This window comes from Mya arenaria, chromosome 11, assembly GCF_026914265.1.
Source record: "Mya arenaria isolate MELC-2E11 chromosome 11, ASM2691426v1".
NCBI lineage: Eukaryota > Metazoa > Mollusca > Bivalvia > Myida > Myidae > Mya > Mya arenaria.
Genome location: NC_069132.1, coordinates 50,032,181 through 50,059,474, shown reverse-complemented (window position 1 = coordinate 50,059,474; position 27,294 = coordinate 50,032,181). Strand labels below are relative to the sequence as shown.

The 27,294-nt window shown below is 39.2% G+C and overlaps 1 protein-coding gene across 1 annotated transcript; it reads right to left on the bottom strand.

Moving 5' to 3' along the window:
* Nucleotides 1–181: 181 nt before the first annotated feature.
* On the bottom strand, nt 182–23,157 carry LOC128209855 (EF-hand calcium-binding domain-containing protein 7-like). Its single transcript, XM_052914105.1, has 5 exons — nt 23,026–23,157; nt 19,156–19,294; nt 17,939–18,052; nt 14,216–14,371; nt 182–458 (listed from the first exon to the last, which is right to left on the bottom strand). The coding sequence occupies exons 1-5, from the start codon at nt 23,026–23,028 to the stop codon at nt 421–423; spliced, it is 450 nt and encodes a 149-aa protein (XP_052770065.1). The 5' UTR covers nt 23,029–23,157; the 3' UTR covers nt 182–420.
* Nucleotides 23,158–27,294: the final 4,137 nt, after the last annotated feature.

Below are 27,294 nucleotides of genomic sequence, written 5' to 3'. Positions count from 1 at the left end.
ACCAATAAAAACAAAATATTATTTTATACTTAAATTGTATTCCTTTTTGTCAATTTCTATATCATGGAGTAAAATAGTGATAAAGCATGTGTTTTCAGGTACATTACCGGACACTTTAATGTTTGGTCCAAAACATGAGCGAGTCCCTTTAAATATAAACTAATAAAGACAAAACGTTGAACAGCTTTAATAAATATTTTATTTTCAGTTTCAACAAAGCAAAATTATTAAGCACCCAATGGGCGATTTTATGTGCATTTCTATGGTAGAAGCATACAAAAAAATGGTTATAACTTGAAGTTTGATTCAACAACAACAACAACAACAACTAAAAAGATAAGTATTTCTAAAATAATAAGTTCAAATGGATAATAATGTTTAGGGGAACTCGAATAATTGCTGAATGCTTATTTCACGTATTTATCCAATAATTCCATCCATGAAAAGCTTGGCCAATTCTGAAAAATGGGAAAAAAATGATAATACATGAAAATTGAACAAATTTTCATTGAACGATGTGATTGTTGCATTACTCCATGGCAAACCTTAGTGGCGAAATTAATACTGATTTGCCTAACACACATATGTCGCACTAATCTTAACCTAATGTTTGAAAATATTAAAAAAAAAAAAAACACCCCACAAACGAGCGGCGACTTTTTTTTCGTTTTTCGACGGACGCTTATATTTTGAACACGATCTTTTTTTATTATTTCGGCCAGTAAAGTGTTTTAATCGCGTTTGCTTTAATATCGAAACAAAATTATTTACCATAGGTATCTACCTTATGTTTGCGGTTATGTCGCCTGGTCTATTACCGGCGTAATCTACCTTATGTTTGCGGTTCTGTCGTATAGTCTATTACCTGCGTTATCTTCCTTATGTTTGCGGTTCTGTCGTATGGTCTATTACCGGCGTAATCTGCCTTATGTTTGCGGTTCTGTCGCCTGGTCTATTACCTGCGTAGTCTGCCTTATCAGTGTGGTTCTGTCGCCGGGTCTATTAAGTGCGTAATCTACCTTATGTTTGCGGTTCTGTCGTATAGTCTATTACCTGCGTAATCTACCTTATGTTTGCGGTTCTGTCGCATAGTCTATTACCTGCGTAATCAACCTTATGTTTGCGGTTCTGTCGCATGGTCTATTACCGGCGTAATCTACCTTATGTTTGCGGTTCTGTCGCATAGTCTATTACCTGCGTAATCTTCCTTATGTTTGCGGTTCTGTCGCATAGTCTATTACCTGCGTAATCTACCTTATGTTTGCGGTTCTGTCGCATAGTCTATTACCAGCGTAATCTACCTTATGTTTGCGGTTCTGTCGCATGGTCTATTACCAGCGTAATCTACCTTATGTTTGCGGTTCTGTCGCATGGTCTATTACCAGCGTAATCTTCCTTATGTTTGCGGTTCTGTCGCATAGTCTATTACCTGCGTAATCTTCCTTATGTTTTCGGTTCTGTCGCATGGTCTATTACCAGCGTAATCTTCCTTATGTTTGCGGTTCTGTCGCAAGTCTATTACCAGCGTAATCTACCTTATGTTTGCGGTTCTGTCGCATGGTCTATTACCAGCGTAATCTTCCTTATGTTTGCGGTTCTGTCGCATGGTCTATTACCTGCGTAATCTACCTTATGTTTGCGGTTCTGTCGCATAGTCTATTACCTGCGTAATCTTCCTTATGTTTGCGGTTCTGTCGCATGGTCTATTACCAGCGTAATCTTCCTTATGTTTGCGGTTCTGTCGCATAGTCTATTACCTGCGTAATCTTCCTTATGTTTGCGGTTCTGTCGCATAGTCTATTACCGGCGTAATCTACCTTATGTTTGCGGTTCTGTCGCATGGTCTATTACCTGCGTAATCTACCTTATGTTTGCGGTTCTGTCGCATGGTCTATTACCAGCGTAATCTTCCTTATGTTTGCGGTTCTGTCGCATAGTCTATTACCTGCGTAATCTACCTTATGTTTGCGGTTCTGTCGCATGGTCTATTACCAGCGTAATCTTCCTTATGTTTGCGGTTCTGTCGCAAGTCTATTACCAGCGTAATCTACCTTATGTTTGCGGTTCTGTCGCATGGTCTATTACCTGCGTAATCTACCTTATGTTTGCGGGTCTGTCACATGGTCTATTACCTGCGTAATCTTCCTTATGTTTGCTGTTCTGTCGTATAGTCTATTACCAGCGTAATCTTCCTTATGTTTGCGGTTCTGTCGCATAGTCTATTACCAGCGTAATCTACCTTATGTTTGCGGTTCTGTCGCATGGTCTATTACCTGCGTTATCTACCTTAAGTTTGCGGTTCTGTCGCATGGTCTATTACATGCGTTATCTACCTTATGTTTGCGGTTCTGTCGCATGGTCTATTACCTGCGTTATCTTCCTTATGTTTGCGGTTCTGTCGCATAGTCTATTACCTGCGTAATCTTCCTTATGTTTGCTGTTCTGTCGTATAGTCTATTACCAGCGTAATCTTCCTTATGTTTGCGGTTCTGTCGCATGGTCTATTACCGGCGTAATCTACCTTATGTTTGCGGTTCTGTCGCATAGTCTATTACCAGCGTAATCTACCTTATGATTGCGGTTCTGTCGCATAGTCTATTACCTGCGTAATCAACCTTATGTTTGCGGTTCTGTCGCATAGTCTATTACCTGCGTTATCTTCCTTATGTTTGCGGTTCTGTCGCATGGTCTATTACCAGCATAATCTACCTTATGTTTGCGGTTCTGTCGCATGGTCTATTACCTGCGTTATCTTCCTTATGTTTGCGGTTCTGTCGCATGGTCTATTACCAGCGTAATCTACCTTATGTTTGCGGTTCTGTCGCATGGTCTATAAGCAGCGTAATCTACCTTATGTTTGCGGTTCTGTCGCATGGTCTATTACCAGCGTAATCTTCCTTATGTTTGCGGTTCTGTCGCATGGTCTATTACCAGCGTAATCTTCCTTATGTTTGCGGTTCTGTCGCATGGTCTATTACCAGCGTAATCTACCTTATGTTTGCGGTTCTGTCGCATGGTCTATTATCAGCGTAATCTACCTTATGTTTGCGGTTCTGTCGCATAGTCCATTACCAGCGTAATCTTCCTTATCTTTGCGGTTCTGTCGCATAGTCCATTACCAGCGTAATCTACCTTATGTTTGCGGTTCTGTCGCATGGTCCATTACCAGCGTAATCTTCCTTATGTTTGCGGTTCTGTCGCATGGTCTATTACCAGCGTAATCTACCTTATGTTTGCGGTTCTGTCGCATGGTCTATTACCAGCGTAATCTACCTTATGTTTGCGGATCTGTCGCATGGTCTATTACCAGCGTAATCTACCTTATGTTTGCGGATCTGTCGCATGGTCTATTACCAGCGTAATCTTCCTTATGTTTGCGGTTCTGTCGCATGGTCTATTACCAGCGTAATCTTCCTTATGTTTGCGGTTCTGTCGCATGGTCTATTACCAGCGTAATCTACCTTATGTTTGCGGTTCTGTCGCATGGTCTATTACCAGCGTAATCTACCTTATGTTTGCGGTTCTGTCGCATAGTCTATTACCAGCGTAATCTACCTTATGTTTGCGGATCTGTCGCATAGTCTATTACAAGCGTAATCTACCTTATGTTTGCGGATCTGTCGCATAGTCTATTACCAGCGTAATCTACCTTATGTTTGCGGTTCTGTCGCATAGTCTATTACCAGCGTAATCTACCTTATGTTTGCGGTTCTGTCACATGGTCTATTACCAGCGTAATCTACCTTATGTTTGCGGTTCTGTCGCATAGTCTATTACCAGCGTAATCTACCTTATGTTTGCGGTTCTGTCGCATAGTCTATTACCAGCGTAATCTACCTTATGTTTGCGGTTCTGTCGCATAGTCTATTACCAGCGTAATCTTCCTTATGTTTGCGGTTCTGTCGCATAGTCTATTACCAGCGTAATCTTCCTTCTGTTTGCGGTTCTGTCGCATGGTCTATTACCAGCGTAATCTTCCTTCTGTTTGCGGTTCTGTCGCATGGTCTATTACCAGCGTAATCTTCCTTCTGTTTGCGGTTCTGTCGCATGGTCTATTACCAGCGTAATCTTCCTTCTGTTTGCGGTTCTGTCGCATGGTCTATTACCAGCGTAATCTTCCTTCTGTTTGCGGTTCTGTCGCATGGTCTATTACCAGCGTAATCTACCTTATGTTTGCGGTTCTGTCGCATGGTCTATTACCAGCGTAATCTACCTTATGTTTGCGGTTCTGTTGCATGGTCTATTACCAGCGTAATCTACCTTATGTTTGCGGTTCTGTCGCATGGTCTATTACCAGCGTAATCTACCTTATGTTTGCGGTTCTGTCGTATAGTCTATTACCAGCGTAATCTGCCTTATGTTTGCGGCTCTGTCGCAAGGTCTATTACCAGCGTAATCTGCCTTATGTTTGCGGCTCTGTCGCATGGTCTATTACCAGCGTAATCTACCTTATGTTTGCGGTTCTGTCGCATGGTCTATTACCAGCGTAATCTACCTTATGTTTGCGGTTCTGTCGCATGGTCTATTACCAGCGTAATCTTCCTTATGTTTGCGGCTCTGTCGCATGGTCTATTACCAGCGTAATCTTCCTTATGTTTGCGGTTCTGTCGCATAGTCTATTACCAGCGTAATCTACCTTATCTTTGCGGTTCTGTCGCATAGTCTATTACCAGCGTAATCTACCTTATCTTTGCGGTTCTGTCGCATAGTCTATTACCAGCGTAATCTACCTTATCTTTGCGGTTCTGTCGCATGGTCTATTACCTGCGTTATCTTCCTTATGTTTGCGGTTCTGTCGTATAATCTATTACCTGCGTAATCTGCCTTATGTTTGCGGTTCTGTCGCATGGTCTATTACCGGCGTAATCTGCCTTATGTTTGCGGTTCTGTCGCAAGGTCTATTACCAGCGTAATCTACCTTATGTTTGCGGTTCTGTCGCAAGGTCTATTACCAGCGTAATCTACCTTATGTTTGCGGTTCTGTCGTATAGTCTATTACCAGCGTAATCTACCTTATGTTTGCGGTTCTGTCGTATAGTCTATTACCAGCGTAATCTTCCTTATGTTTGCGGTTCTGTCGTATAGTCTATTACCAGCGTAATCTTCCTTATGTTTGCGGTTCTGTCGTATAGTCTATTACCAGCGTAATCTTCCTTATGTTTGCGGTTCTGTCGTATAGTCTATTACCAGCGTAATCTACCTTATGTTTGCGGTTCTGTCGTATAGTCTATTACCAGCGTAATCTTCCTTATGTTTGCGGTTCTGTCGTATAGTCTATTACCAGCGTAATCTTCCTTATGTTTGCGGTTCTGTCGTATAGTCTATTACCAGCGTAATCTACCTTATGTTTGCGGTTCAGTCGTATAGTCTATTACCAGCGTAATCTTCCTTATGTTTGCAGTTCTGTCTTATAGTCTATTACCAGCGTAATCTTCCTTATGTTTGCTGTTCTGTCTTATAGTCTATTACCAGCGTAATCTTCCTTATGTTTGCGGTTCTGTCGTATAGTCTATTACCAGTGTAATCTTCCTTATGTTTGCGGTTCTGTCGTATAGTCCATTACCAGCGTAATCTTCCTTATGTTTGCGGTTCTGTCGTATAGTTAATTACCAGCGTAATCTACCTTATGTTTGCGGTTCTGTCGTACAGTCTATTACCAGCGTAATCTACCTTATGTTTGCGGTTCTGTCGTATAGTCTATTACCAGCGTAATCTTCCTTATGTTTGCGGTTCTGTCGTATAGTCTATTACCTGCGTTATCTACCTTATGTTTGCGGTTCTGTCGCATGGTCTATTACCTGCGTTATCTACCTTATGTTTGCGGTTCTGTCGCATAGTCTATTACCTGCGTTATCTACCTTATGTTTGCGGTTCTGTCGCATAGTCTATTACCTGCGTAATCTTCCTTATGTTTGCGGTTCTGTCGCATGGTCTATTACCAGCGTAATCTTCCTTATGTTTGCGGTTCTGTCGCATGGTCTATTACCTGCGTAATCTACCTTATGTTTGCGGTTCTGTCGCATAGTCTATTACCAGCGTAATCAACCTTATGTTTGCGGTTCTGTCGCATAGTCTATTACCTGCGTTATCTTCCTTATGTTTGCGGTTCTGTCGCATAGTCTATTACCAGCATAATCTTCCTTATGTTTGCGGTTCTGTCGCATGGTCTATTACCTGCGTTATCTTCCTTATGTTTGCGGTTCTGTCGCATGGTCTATTACCAGCGTAATCTACCTTATGTTTGCGGTTCTGTCGCATGGTCTATTAGCAGCGTAAACTACCTTATGTTTGCGGTTCTGTCGCATGGTCTATTACCAGCATAATCTTCCTTATGTTTGCGGTTCTGTCGCATGGTCTATTACCAGCGTAATCTTCCTTATGTTTGCGGTTCTGTCGCATGGTCTATTATCAGCGTAATCTACCTTATGTTTGCGGTTCTGTCGCATAGTCCATTACCAGCGTAATCTTCCTTATGTTTGCAGTTCTGTCGCATGGTCTATTACCAGCGTAATCTTCCTTATGTTTGCGGTTCTGTCGCATGGTCTATTACCAGCGTAATCTACCTTATGTTTGCGGTTCTGTCGCATGGTCTATTAGCAGCGTAATCTACCTTATGTTTGCGGTTCTGTCGCATGGTCTATTACCAGCATAATCTTCCTTATATTTGCGGTTCTGTCGCATGGTCTATTACCAGCGTAATCTTCCTTATGTTTGCGGTTCTGTCGCATGGTCTATTACCAGCGTAATCTACCTTATGTTTGCGGTTCTGTCGCATGGTCTATTACCAGCGTAATCTACCTTATGTTTGCGGTTCTGTCGCATGGTCTATTATCAGCGTAATCTACCTTATGTTTGCGGTTCTGTCGCATAGTCCATTACCAGCGTAATCTTCCTTATCTTTGCGGTTCTGTCGCATAGTCCATTACCAGCGTAATCTACCTTATGTTTGCGGTTCTGTCGCATGGTCTATTACCAGCGTAATCTTCCTTATGTTTGCGGTTCTGTCGCATGGTCTATTACCAGCGTAATCTTCCTTATGTTTGCGGTTCTGTCGCATGGTCTATTACCAGCGTAATCTTCCTTATGTTTGCGGATCTGTCGCATAGTCTATTACCAGCGTAATCTTCCTTATGTTTGCGGTTCTGTCGCATGGTCTATTACCAGCGTAATCTACCTTATGTTTGCGGTTCTGTCGCATGGTCCATTACCAGCGTAATCTACCTTATGTTTGCGGTTCTGTCGCATGGTCCATTACCAGCGTAATCTACCTTATGTTTGCGGTTCTGTCGCATGGTCTATTACCAGCGTAATCTTCCTTATGTTTGCGGTTCTGTCGCATGGTCTATTACCAGCGTAATCTTCCTTATGTTTGCGGATCTGTCGCATGGTCTATTACCAGCGTAATCTTCCTTATGTTTGCGGTTCTGTCGCATGGTCTATTACCAGCGTAATCTACCTTATGTTTGCGGTTCTGTCGCATGGTCTATTACCAGCGTAATCTACCTTATGTTTGCGGTTCTGTCGCATAGTCCATTACCAGCGTAATCTTCCTTATCTTTGCGGTTCTGTCGCATAGTCCATTACCAGCGTAATCTACCTTATGTTTGCGGTTCTGTCGCATGGTCTATTACCAGCGTAATCTTCCTTATGTTTGCGGTTCTGTCGCATGGTCTATTACCAGCGTAATCTACCTTATGTTTGCGGTTCTGTCGCATAGTCTATTACCGGCGTAATCTACCTTATGTTTGCGGTTCTGTCGCATGGTCTATTACCAGCGTAATCTTCCTTATGTTTGCGGTTCTGTCGCATGGTCTATTACCAGCGTAATCTACCTTATGTTTGCGGTTCTGTCGCATAGTCTATTACCGGCGTAATCTACCTTATGTTTGCGGTTCTGTCGCATGGTCTATTACCAGCGTAATCTTCCTTATGTTTGCGGTTCTGTCGCATAGTCCATTACCAGCGTAATCTACCTTATGTTTGCGGTTCTGTCGCATGGTCTATTACCAGCGTAATCTTCCTTATGTTTGCGGTTCTGTCGCATGGTCTATTACCAGCGTAATCTACCTTATGTTTGCGGTTCTGTCGCATAGTCTATTACCGGCGTAATCTACCTTATGTTTGCGGTTCTGTCGCATGGTCTATTACCAGCGTAATCTTCCTTATGTTTGCGGATCTGTCGCATGGTCTATTACCAGCGTAATCTACCTTATGTTTGCGGTTCTGTCGCATGGTCTATTACCAGCGTAATCTACCTTATGTTTGCGGTTCTGTCGCATAATCTATTACCTGCGTAATCTTCCTTATGTTTGCGGTTCTGTCGTATAGTCTATTACCAGCGTAATCTGCCTTATGTTTGCGGTTCTGTCGCATGGTCTATTACCAGCGTAATCTACCTTATGTTTGCGGTTCTGTCGCATGGTCTATTACCAGCGTAATCTACCTTATGTTTGCGGTTCTGTCGCATGGTCTATTACCAGCGTAATCTACCTTATGTTTGCGGTTCTGTCGCATGGTCTATTACCTCCGTAATCTTCCTTATGTTTGCGGTTCTGTCGCATGGTCTATTACCAGCGTAATCTACCTTATGTTTGCGGTTCTGTCGCATGGTCTATTACCAGCGTAATCTACCTTATGTTTGCGGTTCTGTCGCATGGTCTATTACCAGCGTAATCTGCCTTATGTTTGCGGTTCTGTCGCATGGTCTATTACCAGCGTAATCTTCCTTATGTTTGCGGTTCTGTCGCATGGTCTATTACCAGCGTAATCTACCTTATGTTTGCGGTTCTGTCGCATGGTCTATTACCTGCGTAATCTGCCTTATGTTTGCGGTTCTGTCGCATGGTCTATTACCAGCGTAATCTACCTTATGTTTGCGGTTCTGTCGCATAGTCTATTACCAGCGTAATCTACCTTATCTTTGCGGTTCTGTCGCATAGTCTATTACCAGCGTAATCTACCTTATCTTTGCGGTTCTGTCGCATAGTCTATTACCAGCGTAATCTACCTTATCTTTGCGGTTCTGTCGCATGGTCTATTACCTGCGTTATCTTCCTTATGTTTGCGGTTCTGTCGTATAATCTATTACCTGCGTAATCTTCCTTATGTTTGCGGTTCTGTCGCATGGTCTATTACCAGCGTAATCTACCTTATGTTTGCGGTTCTGTCGCATGGTCTATTACCAGCATAATCTTCCTTATGTTTGCGGTTCAGTCGTATAGTCTATTACCAGCGTAATCTACCTTATGTTTGCGGTTTTGTCGCATGGTCTATTACCAGCGTAATCTACCTTATCTTTGCGGTTCTGTCGCATGGTCTATTACCTGCGTTATCTTCCTTATGTTTGCGGTTCTGTCGTATAATCTATTACCTGCGTAATCTTCCTTATGTTTGCGGTTCTGTCGCATAGTCTATTACCAGCGTAATCTACCTTATCTTTGCGGTTTTGTCGCATGGTCTATTACCGGCGTAATCTTCCTTATGTTTGCGGTTTTGTCGCATGGTCTATTACCAGCGTAATCTACCTTATGTTTGCGGTTCTGTTGCATGGTCTATTACCAGCGTAATCTACCTTATGTTTGCGGTTCTGTCGCATGGTCTATTACCGGCGTATCTACCTTATGTTTGCGGTTCTGTCGCAAGGTCTATTACCGGCGTATCTACCTTATGTTTGCGGTTCTGTCGCATGGTCTATTACCAGCGTAATCTACCTTATGTTTGCGGTTCTGTCGCAAGGTCTATTACCAGCGTATCTACCTTATGTTTGCGGTTCTGTCGCATGGTCTATTACCGGCGTATCTACCTTATGTTTGCGGTTCTGTCGCAAGGTCTATTACCAGCGTAATCTACCTTATGTTTGCGGTTCTGTCGCAAGGTCTATTACCGGCGTATCTACCTTATGTTTGCGGTTCTGTCGCAAGGTCTATTACCAGCGTAATCTACCTTATGTTTGCGGTTCTGTCGCATAGTCTATTACCTGCGTTATCTACCTTATGTTTGCGGTTCTGTCGCATAGTCTATTACCAGCGTAATCTACCTTATGTTTGCGGTTCTGTCGCATGGTCTATTACCAGCGTAATCTACCTTATGTTTGCGGTTCTGTCGCATGGTCTATTATCAGCGTAATCTACCTTATGTTTTCGGTTCTGTCGTATAGTCTATTACCAGCGTAATCTTCCTTATGTTTTCGGTTCTGTCGTATAGTCTATTACCAGCGTAATCTTCCTTATGTTTGCGGTTCTGTCGTATAGTCTATTACCAGCGTAATCTTCCTTATGTTTGCGGTTCTGTCGCATGGTCTATTACCAGCGTAATCTACCTTATGTTTGCGGTTCTGTCGTATAGTCTATTACCAGCGTAATCTTCCTTATGTTTGCGGTTCTGTCGTATAGTCTATTACCAGCGTAATCTTCCTTATGTTTGCGGTTCTGTCGTATAGTCTATTACCAGCGTAATCTACCTTATGTTTGCAGTTCTGTCGTATAGTTTATTACCAGCGTAATCTTCTTTATGTTTGCGGTTCAGTCGTATAGTCTATTACCAGCGTAATCTTCCTTATGTTTGCGGTTCATTCGTATAGTCTATTACCAGCGTAATCTTCCTTATGTTTGCAGTTCTGTCGCATAGTCTATTACCAGCGTAATCTTCCTTATGTTTGCGGTTCTGTCGTAAAGTCCATTACCAGTGTAATCTTCCTTATGTTTGCGGTTCTGTCGTATAGTCCATTACCAGCGTAATCTTCCTTATGTTTGCGGTTCTGTCGTATAGTCTATTACCAGCGTAATCTACCTTATGTTTGCGGTTCTGTCGTATAGTTTATTACCAGCGTAATCTACCTTATGTTTGCGGTTCTGTCGTATAGTTTATTACCAGCGTAATCTACCTTATGTTTGCGGTTCTGTCGTACAGTCTATTACCAGCGTAATCTTCCTTATGTTTGCGGTTCTGTCGTATAGTCTATTACCAGCGTAATCTTCCTTATGTTTGCGGTTCTGTCGTATAGTCTATTACCTGCGTAATCTTCCTTATGTTTGCGGTTCTGTCGTATAGTCTATTACCAGTGTAATCTTCCTTATGTTTGCGGTTCTGTCGTATAGTCTATTACCAGTGTAATCTTCCTTATGTTTGCGGTTCTTTCGTATAGTCTATTACCAGTGTAATCTTCCTTATGTTTGCGGTTCTGTCGCGTAATCTACCTTATGTTTGCGGTTCTGTCGTATAGTCTATTACCAGCGTAATCTTCCTTATGTTTGCGGTTCTGTCGTATAGTCTATTACCAGCGTAATCTTCCTTATGTTTGCGGTTCTGTCGTATAGTTTATTACCAGCGTAATCTACCTTATGTTTGCGGTTCTGTCGTATGGTCTATCAACAGCGTAATCTACCTTATGTTTGCGGTTCTGTCGTATGGTCTATCACCAGCGTAATCTACCTTATGTTTGCGGTTCCATCACCTGGTCTATTACGTGCGTAATCTACCTAATGTTTGCGGTTCAGTCGCGTGGTCTATTACGTGCGTTATCTGCCTTATGTTTGTGGTTCAGTCTCCTGGTCTATGTTTGCGGTTCAGTCGCATGGTCTAATACCAGTGTAATCTACCTTATGTTTGCGGTTCCATCGCCTGGTCTATTTACGTGAGTAATCTACCTTATGTTTGCGGTTCTGTCTCCTGGTCTATTACGTGCGTAATCTGCCTTATGTTTGCGGTTCAGTCGCCTGGTCTATGTTTGCGGTTCAGTCGCATGGTCTATTACCAGCATAATCTACCTTATGTTTGCGGTTCAGTCGCATGGTCTATTACCAGCGTTGTCTACCTTATGTTTGCGGTTCTGTCGCAATGTCTATTACCAGCGTAATCTGCCTTATGTTTTCGGTTCTGTCGCATGGTCTATTACCAGCGTTGTCTACCTTATGTTTGCGGTTCTGTCGCAATGTCTATTACCAGCGTAATCTGCCTTATGTTTTCGGTTCTGTCGTCTGTTCTATTACCGGCGTAATCTTCCTTATGTTTGCGGTTCTGTCTCCTGGTCTATTACGTGCGTAATCTGCCTTATGTTTGCGGTTCAGTCGCCTGGTCTATGTTTGCGGTTCAGTCGCATGGTCTATTACCAGCGTTGTCTACCTTATGTTTGCGGTTCTGTCGCAATGTCTATTACCAGCGTAATCTTCCTTATGTTTGCGGTTCTGTCGCATGGTCTATTACCAGCGTTGTCTACCTTATGTTTGCGGTTCTGTCGCAATGTCTATTACCAGCGTAATCTGCCTTATGTTTTCGGTTCTGTCGTCTGTTCTATTACCGGCGTAATCTTCCTTATGTTTGCGGTTCTGTCGTCTGTTCTATTACCGGCGTAATCTTCCTTATGTTTGCGGTTCTGTCGCAAGGTCTATTACCAGCGTAATCTGCCTTATGTTTGCGGTTCTGTCGCAAGGTCTATTACCGGCGTAATCTACCTTATGTTTTCGGTTCTGTCGTCTGTTCTATTACCGGCGTATCTACCTTATGTTTGCGGTTCTGTCGCATGGTCTATTACCAGCGTAATCTACCTTATGTTTGCGGTTCTGTCGTATAGTCCATTACCAGCGTAATCTACCTTATGTTTGCGGTTCTGTCGTATAGTCCATTACCAGCGTAATCTACCTTATGTTTGCGGTTCTGTCGCAAGGTCTATTACCAGCGTAATCTGCCTTATGTTTGCGGTTCTGTCGCAAGGTCTATTACCGGTGTAATCTACCTTATGTTTGCGGTTCTGTCGCATAGTCTATTACCAGCGTAATCTACCTTATGTTTTCGGTTCTGTCGTCTGTTCTATTACCGGCGTAATCTTCCTTATGTTTGCGGTTCTGTCGCAAGGTCTATTACCAGCGTAATCTGCCTTATGTTTTCGGTTCTGTCGTCTGTTCTATTACCGGCGTATCTACCTTATGTTTGCGGTTCTGTCGCATGGTCTATTACCAGCGTAATCTACCTTATGTTTTCGGTTCTGTCGTCTGTTCTATTACCGGCGTAATCTTCCTTATGTTTGCGGTTCTGTCGCAAGGTCTATTACCAGCGTAATCTGCCTTATGTTTGCGGTTCTGTCGCAAGGTCTATTACCAGCGTAATCTACCTTATGTTTGCGGTTCTGTCGCAAGGTCTATTACCGGCGTATCTACCTTATGTTTGCGGTTCTGTCGCATGGTCTATTACCAGCGTAATCTGCCTTATGTTTGCGGTTCTGTCGCAAGGTCTATTACCGGTGTAATCTACCTTATGTTTGCGGTTCTGTCGCATAGTCTATTACCAGCGTAATCTACCTTATGTTTTCGGTTCTGTCGTCTGTTCTATTACCGGCGTAATCTTCCTTATGTTTGCGGTTCTGTCGCAAGGTCTATTACCAGCGTAATCTGCCTTATGTTTTCGGTTCTGTCGTCTGTTCTATTACCGGCGTATCTGCCTTATGTTTGCGGTTCTGTCGCATGGTCTATTACCAGCGTAATCTACCTTATGTTTTCGGTTCTGTCGTCTGTTCTATTACCGGCGTATCCACCTTATGTTTGCGGTTCAGTCGCAAGGTCTATTACCGGCGTAATCTACCTTATGTTTTCGGTTCTGTCGTCTGTTCTATTACCTGCGTAATCTTCCTTATGTTTGCGGTTCTGTCGCAAGGTCTATTACCAGCGTAATCTTCCTTATGTTTGCGGTTCTGTCGCATAGTCTATTACCAGCGTAATCTACCTTATGTTTGCGGTTCTGTCGCATAGTCTATTACCAGCGTAATCTACCTTATGTTTTCGGTTCTGTCGTCTGTTCTATTACCGGCGTATCCACCTTATGTTTGCGGTTCAGTCGCAAGGTCTATTACCGGCGTAATCTACCTTATGTTTTCGGTTCTGTCGTCTGTTCTATTACCTGCGTAATCTTCCTTATGTTTGCGGTTCTGTCGCAAGGTCTATTACCAGCGTAATCTTCCTTATGTTTGCGGTTCTGTCGCATGGTCTATTACCAGCGCAATCTGCCTTATGTTTGCGCTTCTGTCGTCTGTTCTATTACCAGCGTAATCTACCTTATGTTTGCGGTTCTGTCGCAAGGTCTATTACCGGCGTATCTACCTTATGTTTGCGGTTCTGTCGCATGGTCTATTACCGGCGTAATCTACCTTATGTTTGCGGTTCTGTCGCATGGTCTATTACCGGCGTAATCTACCTTATGTTTGCGGTTCTGTTGCATAGTCTATTACCTGCGTAATCCAGTTTTCCATCTTGATTTCCTCCTTCTCCAGTGTCGCCTTGTTGGATCAGCGATTCGATGAACTCTTCGTCATTGTGATCGTCCGAACCAAGTAGATCGTCTTGCATCTTGATAATCTTTTTCAGTTCTTCTGCACTTATTGTACCTATACATATTGAAAACCACATGTTCACATGTTGCATGCAAGAGAAAGTGTGTACAGTCGAACCCCGATGGCTCGAACTCGAGGCACCGGCGAAAATACCTCGAGCCTCGGAAAATTCGAGCCAAACGGTATTTTACCTTTAGTATAAATAAATCGGTCATTTACATCTAGTTCGAGCTAACGGGAATTTCGAGCCAAGCGAGTTCGAGCCAACGGGGATCGACTGTATGCAGGTTTTATACAGTTAACCGATTGTTCAGAACTTTGTCACAGTTAAAAACGTTGTTAAACGGTATCGTTGCTACTTATAAAGGTGATTTACATACATGTATATTGTTTTGTGTTCGTAGATTTTGATAATACAAGCATTGCTGAATCAGTTATTTTAATATTATGACAAATGATCGTATATCACATGTGTATTAATGAAACTTTGATAGTAATAGACAAAATTTAAATAAACCAAAACTGCAATAAAAACTAATAGCTGCTCCAACACTTTTAACAACTCAAAAGTTAGTTTTATTTCATGTATTACCAAAACAAGTTTGGTGTTTATTGCTTGATTTTATTGTAATCATTGCGTACATAATTAAGTGTGTGTAATGTGCATATAAAATGGATGTAATTATGCTTTTTTCGCTTTGAATGCTCCGAACTTGCACCATTTTGCTTCTAATTTAGAGAGAAATCTTGTGGGGGTGGGGGGGGGGTCTTATCCCCAAAATCACCTACAACCATCGGGCTATTAAAGATTTGAAAGTTTAAAACGATCCAACTAGTAACGTTGTTAACTTTAACAATGTTCTGAACAGTCGGTGCAACATCTATAGAATTATTGTACCGACTGTCAGACAGTGTCCGGCTAAAAAAAATGTCGCTGAAAAACATATGACCAAAAGCCAAAAACTTAAAAAATATACTACTACAAATATTTAGTGATTTTTATATTTTAAGTTATTATTGGGTCACTTTTTTTCGTATGAGAGATAAAAAAAACTGTCCCAGATATTTACTATGGCGCACCATTTGCATCAAGGTCGCTTAAAGACGAGATTAGTGCCGAAATAGAGGTGTACCTATACACATAAAGTTGCTGATGCAAAGTATATTAGAGTATATACACACACAGCCATTGATAATAATGAACTCCTGCTTTAGTGGCATATGACCTGAAATACATTTAGTGATATTTAACCTATTTTTTCTTCAAAGGAGTCACTCCTACCAACGATATCAAAATTAACTAATGCATAACTGCAGTTTAAAAATGTCAGAAAATCTCGAAAGGCCTATTAGCTTAAAGTTCAAAAACTTCGATATGATCGAAAAATTGTAACAAAATCACGCAGCCTACATGCAGATTACCCTCCAATGATTCAATAGCAACCAGAATTCTTATATGAACATGCGTCTAGTTGACGAAATTTGTTCAAGTTTCCGAATATCCCCAAAAAAACTTGACACAGTACTCCGGTTAACGGATCGACACTATGCACAGTTTAAAGGGATTGTACTCCTGAAGTGGGGTACATTCCCTTGAAATGACTGTGTACACACATATGTTTCGAGGTACACTGTAATACATAGTAATTATAGGGTTTCACCTCAATCGGAACTCCTCGGCCATTTTTATCAAAAACAACCTCAGATGTATTTGGACGGTTTACATACTCAGAAATCGGTATGTTTAAGTCCGCTGCAAGTAGATCGCGAAGTAATTAAATTTTAGCGGTTAAACTTAATGACTTAACTCTTGGGAATCTTAATTATGTTTGCCGTAATACTCTTCACTGGCAATCAATTTAAACTTAGATCAATAAATACAACTCTAAAACACTACATTTAATTAATGATATAATTCAAAAACTTTATTCAACTGATGTACCGGCATACATCCGAGGTTGTTTTCGATAAAAATGGCCGAGGAGTTCCGAATTGGTTTCACCTCTTATGTAATACACAACAACTAGTGGAAGATCACCTTTGATACAAATGGCGCGTAATACTTAGTGACATGTGACCTAAAAGTTTGCATTTTTATTTCAGTGTAAACCGTTGTTGGTAGTGACATCTTAAGAAAATATAAATACTTTTAGGTCACATGTCACTGAAATATAATGATCATATGACACTAAAGGAAACAGCAGGAGTTCGTTCCTTTCACAACACTTTGATTAAGTGTGTGTATACCACGTGATAAATTGCGTCATAAATGCTACATCGGAAGGCAATATTTTGCTTCGAATGAAGACTTAAAACAAAGATAACTTCACTATTTCTTCACCATTTTAAATGAAATATAGCACAGTCTACGCCGCTTACAGAGCCCCGCCTTCGGTCTTTGACCAGATTGCGAGTTTAGTTTTTCATAAAACGGCCGTCTGACGTTTGTCGAAGTATTTGATGACACTAATCACCTTATCAAACTTCTTTAATAACACGAAGGCGGGGCTCTGGAAGCGGCATAGACTGCCCTTTGTTTTATTTAAAATGGTGTAGTAAAAGAAAAGTTATCTTTAATTTAAGTCTTTATTTTAGGAAAAATGTTGCCTTCAGACGTAGCATACATGACGTAATTTATCACGTGGTATACACACACTGGGATTTAACCCCTTCGCATCAAACGTTCGACGTCCAGTCCAAGAAATATTACACAACGATGTGGTTTATAATTATGATATTATTAGGACCAGCCAGTCAGTCTCGCGAAAGTGTATTCGTCCGAGGCGTTAGCCGATGTCCTTTCAACTTTCACCCTTTGGGGCTGACTGGCCGGTCCTTATAATGTCATATGTTGTGTGTCATATTTCTTATATTATACTAAATATTTTACATTACCTTTCAATTTTTTTAAATCGCTTTTGATGTATTTTATTTAAGATCAGAAAGCCGCACTCAGAAATATTGTTTTTCAGAGAAGCCCGGACCGCCCCAAAATGCTATATGTACCCCTGTTGTTATAAAACTGTATTTTAATCAAAATATATATTGATATATAAAGGAGGGAGACTGATTTATTTAGGGTTTTATATAGCGATATATTATGTATCAATCAAATTATGTAATTACAGTCAAAACTCGCTATTTCGAAGTCTTTGTAAGCTCTTGAATACTTCGAGATTTCAAATATAACCGAAATACATAAAAAATATAACTAAACCGAAAAAACAAAAACGAAACACTTTCGAAATTACAGAACAACGAGTTAACAGAGTTCGAAACAGCGTGTTTCAACTGTATAATCTATTGTAAAATGTATCAAATAAATCAGGTTAGGCCTAAAAAAATACATTTGGTTCGGGTAACCCGACCCTTCCTACGGAATAGGCGCCGACTATACCGTTTTTATAGTCAGTTTGAAAAAAAAAATGAAAAATGAAAAAAAAAAAAAAAAAAAAAATGCTTTTCAAGGAGATAACTTTAACACCATTCCGCTATGATGAAAATGACATTCTTATATAAACCTAATAAAAATTACACTACCTACCCTACCTATTTTTAAAAAGGATGTTACCCTAACCAAACATTTTTTTTGGCCTTATCAAACTATTTGGAGATAATTACCATCCTCGTTTACGTCAAACTTTTTGAAAGCTTCTATGTACTCCTCTAAGGTTGGATCCGGAATTTGGCCCAGGAGCTCCGTGAACTGGTCATAGTTGATCGTGTCGTCATCACCTGCAAAAATATTTCAGACACATCAGATCAAAAATTGGCAGCGAAATATGCACCAATTCGAGCGCAATTTTCAAGCGTGTCCTGTTACTGCCATAGATGCGCACCATTACGGAATATTGTAGAACAATGCAACGCTACAATTTTGACCAAGGATTGCATCAATAATATCTAATCCAATATAAAAAAAATCACACATGTTCAAACACAAATAGCATAGTGTTTTTATAAGCTAAGAAATATCTTCATATATTTTTTTGTCAAAAAAGTCCTTTATATATAAACGTCACTTAATAGTTTGTTTACATCGGCTGTGACCCGTGTTGAACCATGTGAGAACCCCTTTAAGTCACGTGATTCCTTACCGTGATGTGTGCCTTTTCAACGATGAAAGGTGCCGCAAATGTATCGTACATGCAGTTATTGAATGCCATGGCCATATTCATGAAAAGGTTTTAACCAATTCGGATAGACCCAAGCTTACCGGAAGGCAAAATTGCTCCAAGTGGCGGACCGAAATGTACCAACTGGCAGGCGAAAAGGCAGAAATGTGCCAAATGACGGGGCGAAAATGCAGAAATGCCCCAAGTGGTGAGGCAAAAAGGCAGAAATGTGCCAAATGACGGGGCGAAAAGGCAGAAATATGCCAAGTGGCGAGGCAAAAAGGCCGAAATATGCCAAATAACGGGACAAAAAGGCAGAAATTTGCCAATTGGCCGGGCGTAAATGCAGAAATGCGCCAAGCGCGGGGCGGAAAGACAGAAATGCGCCCCACATTTTTGCGAATCTCGCCTCGTCACATGACGGATTTCATTATTGTCGCATTGTTTCAAAAAAATGCAAAAACAGCCATCAAATTAAACTCGAGATGCAAAAATAATTACATATCCGAAAATCAGCCTGAAGGACAGTTGAAACTCGCTATGTCGAACTCTGTTATCTCGATGTTCTGGTTCTGTGGAAACTTTTTTCTGTTTAATTATAAACCTTTGGTATTTCGGTTATATCGAATATTCGTTATCTCGAAGTCTTCCCGAGGTCCCAACAACTTCGACATAACGAGTTTTGACTGTATATGGAGTTCATCTCTAGAGCTACTGACTTACCCAGCTCCTTCTCCTCCCAGAAGAGACCTACACTCTGGGTTATAGGGTTTTTGCCACAGCTGGTAAGGCATTGGTAGGCTTGAACCTTTGTCGCTGCATTGTCTGGGCAGATCTCGTTGAAGATTTCTTCTGGTGAAGTCTGGGAGAAAGTGGAAACGATTTATAATTTGGGAAGGGTTTAACAAATACAGTGACAGTAAAAACGGTATTATTGCACTGGGGGCCGTTTTCAATAAGCATCATAGTTAACAATTATTAAACTAAGTGACAAGTTTTCTTTTTCTATTTTTTCTAACAATGTTTGTACACCAAAGTTATGAAAATATGCAAAAAAGGCCAAAACAATATATGCATATAAATATTTAAATCTGTTGAAAAGTAGCGGGTATTTAAAATAATCGTTGTCAAAAATTACGAATTTTTCACTTAGTTGAAAATATTCACTAAGAGGATTATTGAATACCGCCCCTAATTGATAGAATTTTTCGATGAATTAATAAAATTAATAAAATGACGTAATTGAATGTGTGTTTTGTAGTAATATTCCATCCATTCCGATTACAGTAGTGAAAAGGGAAGGAACTCCAATCTAGTATATTAGGAACCAGTCTCCGACGCAGTGACCTCCCTTCACGAGCAGAGAATTTCTTTTCTACAAAAATATCTGTATTGTAGTTAATATTCTTTGAACTTTGCATTCGATAACGTTGTTTAAAGAAACATTTTTACTTTATTTCAAATAAATGAAATTCAAACTTTTGGATTGACGTCACATGATGATCATCGCATAAAATGCGTGACGGAACGCTCGGAACTCTTCGGTCATTTTTATCGAAAACAACCTCGGATGTATTTGGACGGTTTACATACTCAAAAAGTGGTACGTTTAAGTCCGCTGCAAGTAGATCGCGTAGTAATTTTATTTAGCAGTTAAACTTTATGACTTAACTCTTGGGAATCTTAATGATGTTTGCAATAATTCACTTCACTGGCAATCAATTTAAACTAAGATCAATAAATACAACTCTAAACACTACATTTAATTAATGATATAATTCAAAAAAAAATACGAACTACTTTAACTGATGTACCGGCATACATCCGAGGTTGCTTTCGATAAAAATGGCCGAGGAGTTCCGAATGGATCATCATCGCATAAAATGCGTGACGGAAGCGATTGATGTACATCAAAGGGAAGCAACCGCTGCGTGGAGTTTGGTAGATGTTGTCGTGAATGGCACGATATTTTGAAGCAAAATGTTGGATGCTGCAAACAACTTTCGTAAAGTTATAGTGTCGCAGATATAAGTAGTAGCCAATTTCGGACCATCGAATGCTTTTACTTGAATTGTCTCGGATGTCGGATATCGAAAGCTTTGAATCATCGAATGTTTTCATTTGATTTGTGTCGGATGACGAATCATGGAATGATTTTATTTGACTTGTTGTGGATGTTTGATAATCGAATGCTTTCGTTTGAAATATCGCAGATTTCGGATCGTCAAGTGCTTTCACTTGACTTGTCTCGGATGCGGCATCATCGACTGTCGTTTATTCCTTAAATAACATCTCAAAACGGTACGTTGTTTAAGCTCTTTGCTCCGAGCCGCACAGTAGCCTTGTCCGAATCGTCGAATGCTTTTATTCAAATTATCGGGAATGTCGAATAATCGAAAGTCGTATATTCGTTACTAGGCAACAGTACCTTACTAGACACGGAGAGCGTTTCCTGTTACACGGCCTTGGATAGAGCATTGTCATGTTAAAGTATGCTTTAAAGCTGCACTCTCACAGATTGAACGTTTTGACTTGTTTTTATTTTTTGTTCTGGAACGAGCCAATTTTTGCGAAAACCCACGGAAACCAGTTATATCAGAATGCTGACAAAAAATTAGATCGCAGATTTTATATTGAAGTTAAAAAAATAATGTTTTGTGCATTTTTCTTAAACCGTTAGTAACGGTTTAATCCATAAAGTATTAATTTTCGAACGGATATATGAATATCTGCGATCTGATCTTTTGTCACTAGTCTTATATCATTGGTTTGCAGAAATTTATGCAAATATTTGCTCTTTCCAAGACCAAAAATAAAAAAAAAGTTGTAAAAATGGTATATCTGTGAGAGTGTAGCTTTAAAGGCAAAAATATTTCATTCTTTTATTTTAAATGCATTTTCGTGTTAAATTAATTTATCTTTTTTTCTAATGGTTGACTATTTCATTTTAAATATATAAAGTGATTTAGTAGAGCTCTTTCGATTTCCCCCGAATAATACCGAAAAGCATTACGCATCCTGAAAATTGCGAGTCTGGCTATTAAAACATCTAAGTCATTTTTCGATGAATAAAATTTCACCGACTTTGTACTATATAAAAGACCTTATACAGATCTTTAAGCTACTTAAGTTTTTTTTTTTTCTGAAGTGGCATTTGAATAAATCTGGAAAGTATGTATAGCTATGAAAAGGGAAGGTCATGGGAAAGTGAAGTTGTATACGATGGAATAATTTATTCAATTTACTGCATTCATAAACATAATCATAAGTGTTACAAATGATTTTATGTTCTACAACCATCATGTAAGACGCGGATCGTATTTGTACTACCTCTTAAGAAACTGTTAGTGTTCACGGCCTTCAGCACGGTTAAACACTGGGCGCGGGCTGAGCCTGACAGTTATCAGGGAACGAACAGATAGACAATGTCAATTACACGTTTATTACACTCAAACAACGATCAACGGTTCAACGAACAACTGTTCAACGTACTATATGTAACCTTTAACGTACTACCTTTAACGTACTACCTTAAAGGTACTATCTTTAACGTACTACCCTAAACGTACTACATTTAACGTACTACCCTAAACGTACTACCCTAAACGTACTACATTTAACGTACTACCCTAAACGTACTACCCTAAACGAACTACCGTTAACGTACTACCGTTAACGTACTACCCTAAACGTACTACCCTAAACGAACTACCGTTAACGTACTACCTTTAACGTACTACCCTAAACGTACTACCCTAAACGAACTACCTTTAACATACTACCTTTAACGTACTACCTTTAACGTACTACCCTAAACATACTACCTTTAACGTACTACCTTTAACGTTCTACCTTTAACAAACAAAAAACAACAACAACAGTTACGGCTATTACTATATAAACGATAAGTCAGAGATCTTTTTGCGCAATGAAGGCAAACTTGAAATTTGGAGTGTTGTAGCCAGAAATATTCACTATAGGTCCAATGAAAAGTAGAATGAACCCCCCATGGAAACGGATCTAAAAATAGGGCCCCCAAATATGTATAATCAAGCCTACATTCTTACAATACTCGAAAGAGCACAGAGCAAGGGTGTGCACCCAGCCAGCAGTAAATATTGCTACATAAACACAACAAATAACAAAAAATGTCGGTATCAAACTGGGTCTCAGACCACCTAGTCTCCTTACATATATTATATGTTTAATATCGTAAAATGTAATAACCGACAATACAAGATTTGTGTCTGGAAAACATGGTGACAATGAATATGAGAACTCATTTTTTGTTTTAAAATCAACAAAAAGTCGGTGTTCGATCTTCACTTTTTATTATTTTAAAACAATGATGTTCCTTTTAAATTAAGACCTTATTAAACATGAGAACGACACCAGTGCGCTGTTTACTCCCGAATATGGCATTAGCATAAGTTATAACTATGTCTTTATATTATTATATTTGTTATAAATTATATACTTGATAATTGATATTAAATGTGGTAAAAATTTAAGCCATTTATTCTATCCTCAGTATTAAGAGCAAATTATCGAAACCAAAAAATGTTATTAATAATTAAGAAAAATAAATCCTACCATGTCTGCAACTGATATATCCCAGGCTTTTAATGAATTCAAAAACACTTTGTGGTTCGATTAGCGATTTCCGATAACATTTCTATAATCAATGAATAACTCCGTATTCAACCCTTTATTCTAACACTTCGCACATGAACGAGAATGTTTAGTGCAAACTCATAGATATGATAAAAGCAATCAAAAGAAAACTCTCCTTTAAAGCTGCACTCTCACCGAGTTACCATTTTAACAACTTTTCTATTTTTTGTCTTAGAAAGAGCAAATTTTTGCGTAAATATCTGCAAACCAATGATATAAGATTGCTTATAAAAAATCAGATCGTAGATTTTCATATTTCCGTTCGAAAATTAATGTTTCATTTCTTAAACCGTTACTAACGGTTTAAGAAAAATGCATAAAACATAAATTTTTGAACTTAAATATAAAAATCTGCGATCTGATATTTGTCAGCAGTCTTATATAACTGACTTCCATGCAAAAATTGGCTCGTTCCAAGACAAAAAAATGAAATAGTTGTCAAAGTGTTCAATCTGTGGGAGTGCAACTTTAATGTAGGGCTTATTTTTATGTCCATTTGATAAATGTACAAGACTTAATAAAATGAAAAATCTTTACGTTTTAACTATGCCTTAAAGTTGCCTTAAGCTAAAAATAAATTTTATAGTTCCATATTGTAAGACACTTTATGATTGAAAATGCTTTATAAATATTTCATGTTTGAACAAATCGTCCTTATAGGATTTTCAAAACATTTAAAAAGTCTTAGAGCTATTCGTATATGCACTCTTTCGGGAGTTTCCATGTGAAATCGTCACTATTTCTTTGTTTCAATTTCAGCCCAGAGCGATTATTTACAAATGCAGCATATTTTGTAACAAATGTATTAAGGCCCCGCGTTCTCTACGGATTTTGAACACGACTTACGATTCTTGTGCAGGCTCGACAGCACCCGAAACCCATGAGTTGTCAACGATCGATGACACTGCCTGCACCCGGTTGGTTTTTGCGCCGTTTTGGATAGTGCATTTCGATGGGTGAAAGCGAAAAGGTTCTTCTTTTTTATTTAATGACACTTAGAACCTTTTCGCATTCACCCCTCGATTTATTTCTTATCTTCCGTCGGCCCAATTTTGTTAATGACTTGCAAAACCTATTTAACCCAACGTAGATTATTTCATACAGTCGAACCCCGTTGGCTCGAACTCCCAGGGACCGGTGAAAATACCTCGAGCCTCGGAAAATTCGAGTCCTTAACATTCAGTTCGAGCCAAAGGACGGGGTTCGACATAAGTAAATATCAGAGAGCAGAGGTCATAAAAATCTTAATACACCCACCCATGAAGATCTGCTGAAAATACCTCGCCTCGTAAAGTTCGAGCCAAGCGGACATGCTTCCTTCCAGTTTAAAAAAATCGGTCCTAGTTCGAGCCAAAGGATGAGGTTCGACTTAAGTTAAAGTCAGAGAGCAGAGGTCATAATAATCTTGATGCATCCACCCATGACGATATGCTTTTCGTTGGCATTTTCGTATTATCGTCGTAGGGTAATGCTGGCACTATATAGGCAATTTAAAAATGGATGCCAAGCTTTTACGACATTGGACTTAGATTGTGAAGACGACTGGTATGAAACATATATCAGTACTAGTTTTCACTATGAGAGGTCATAAGAATATATCCGGGGTGGGGATCGAGCCCATGACCTCTTGTTTGAGATACAGACTTATTCACTAGATCACAATCACCCTTGAATGTCTAATGTCCAATGTTGTGCCAGCATATTGAATGTTGCATGTTTTACTAACTTCACACAGCTAGCGAGTTCTCAGACCATGCTTCGGTTCCGCATCCCTATATATTAAAGCTTTCAAGTGATACGCTATTGCGGGAAGCATCTAGCGTTCCACCATATTCGCTAAATTAACGAGTGTCATATAAATATACATGTATAATGTTTGAACTAACAGGGGCGTAGCTAGGCCTAAAAAACTGGTAGGTCCGATGGTTCTAGGTGAGTTCGGGAATATCCAACCCCAAAGATTTCTTTCTAAATTAGAAGCAAAGTAGTGCAATTTGGGAGCATTCCAAGAGAAAAACAAAAGGCACAATTACATATTATTTAATATGTATGCACATTACACAAACTTAAATATATATGCAATGATTACAATAAAATCAAGCAATACACCTATCACATAGTTTAAATAAACACCAGACTTGCTTTTGTTATAATAACTTTATATACAACTTTCTAGTTGTTATTAGTTTTTATTGCATTTTGGGGTTATTTAAATTTTGTCATTTTTCAAAAAAGCTGTAGGCCCAGGCCGTCAAGGCCTATATGTAGCTACGCCACTGACTCAGCAAGGTTGTCCTGCTAGCACAGTGGTTGGCGCTTCTCACCAAGGCATCCCGGGTTCGATTCCCGACCTGGGCTTATGTAAGTTTAGTTGGTGGTCAACAAGCCGGATAATTGTGTTTTTTGTGCAACATCGTGTTAGGCGGGAGTTAATATAATTTTCGACCTACATTAAGCCTGGGGTTTAATTGAATGATTAGCGGTTAAAGCTGCACTCTCACAGATATACCATTTTTACAACTTTTTTATTTTTTGTCTTGGAAAGAGCAAATTTTTGCGCAAGTATCTGCAAACCAGTGATATAAGATTGCTGACAAAAAATCAGATCGTAGATTTTATATCTCCATTCGAAAATTGATGTCTTATGGCTTAAACCGTTACTAACGGTTTAAGAAAAATGCATAAAACATCAATTTTTGAACCTAAATATAAACATTTGCGATCTAATTTTTATCAGCACTCTTATATAACTGGTTCTTATGGATTTTCGCAAAATTTGGCTCGTTCCAAGACAAAAATAAAAAAAAGTTGTCAAAACGTTTAATCCGTGAGAGTGCAGCTTTAAAAATCAATATTTACTGACAAGTAATTCTGAAATGTGCCGTGCTTGCGTCCATGTATATTATCTGAATTTGTGTGATATCTTATTTGGAATAGTTCTTAAGAAGTTAACAAATCAATGAAGACATTCATGAATTGAAGTGCTCCTATTCAAATACAGATGAAGAACGGCAGACAAACATTTGCATAAAATCAGATGTATATTTGCACATAGCTGACTCATTTTATTCAAATAGAGTCTGTATTACATATCTGTATATATGTATACACCCACGCACCCACACACCCACAGTTAAAGATACACTCTTACTCCCAAATAATATTTAACGCAATTAATAATATTTGTTTTAATATTCCAAAAAAGATGAATAAATGTCGAAAACAATGGTTCTTATGAAGGATACCGAGTTTAATTTGAACGAAATGAGCATAAAACATGGTATTTCTACCTTATGAGACTATAGTAGACCACAGTAAATCTTTAAGCATTCACTAATCATTTAATATTTTTTGCGCTTTCAGCTATTAAATACACGGTTACAACCTTTTTATCAGTAATTAATATTTCCATAATTGCATTATTTAGTAAGATTTATCAGTCAAAATGTATGTTTGTTATACATGTGTATGTATTGATTTTGAATAAGAGCGTCACTTTAAAGTAAACATTTAAGAGAAGACCGCATTGAAAAAAAGTTGAATAACTTTAATGGGTTATCCTGTGGTATTTATACATGTATATATATATGTCTCACAGATTTGATATTTTCAGTAACGTATGTGTCCAAAATATGTTTTTGAAGATGTGATTTATTATAGATATCATCCCTCATTCTTTGTTAAACAGTCTGTGATATAACTTCATGAGATATTTGGTTTGTTACTATGACATATCTATGCATGAATAAATTGATTTATCTTACTAAGAGATTCAATAATATAAACCTGTTCGGGGATGTGATTGCTTAAGCCCCGCCCTTTCCGACCCCGAAAAGCATTCTTTGTTTTCAACTTATATCTCCCAAAATAGGGTAGGTAGGTAGCCATAACATATTTGCTTGGAAAAGTGGAGTTCCGTATCAAACTTACCTTTATCAGGGAATATCACTTGTGTAGAAAATACTTAAAATAAAATGGTCAAATTTTAACTTAAAAATGCACACTTTTTATGACATTACGAAAATAAATCCACACTACGGCAAAACATGAAGGGTCGGGAGAAAAAAAATAGGGTCGATCGGGTGAGTCGAAACAAACGTGTTTTTTTTTGCCTAAGACAACTTCAATAATCAGTCCAGATCATTGAATAACCGATCTTTCTAATGAAATCAACTGTAAGGCCGAGAT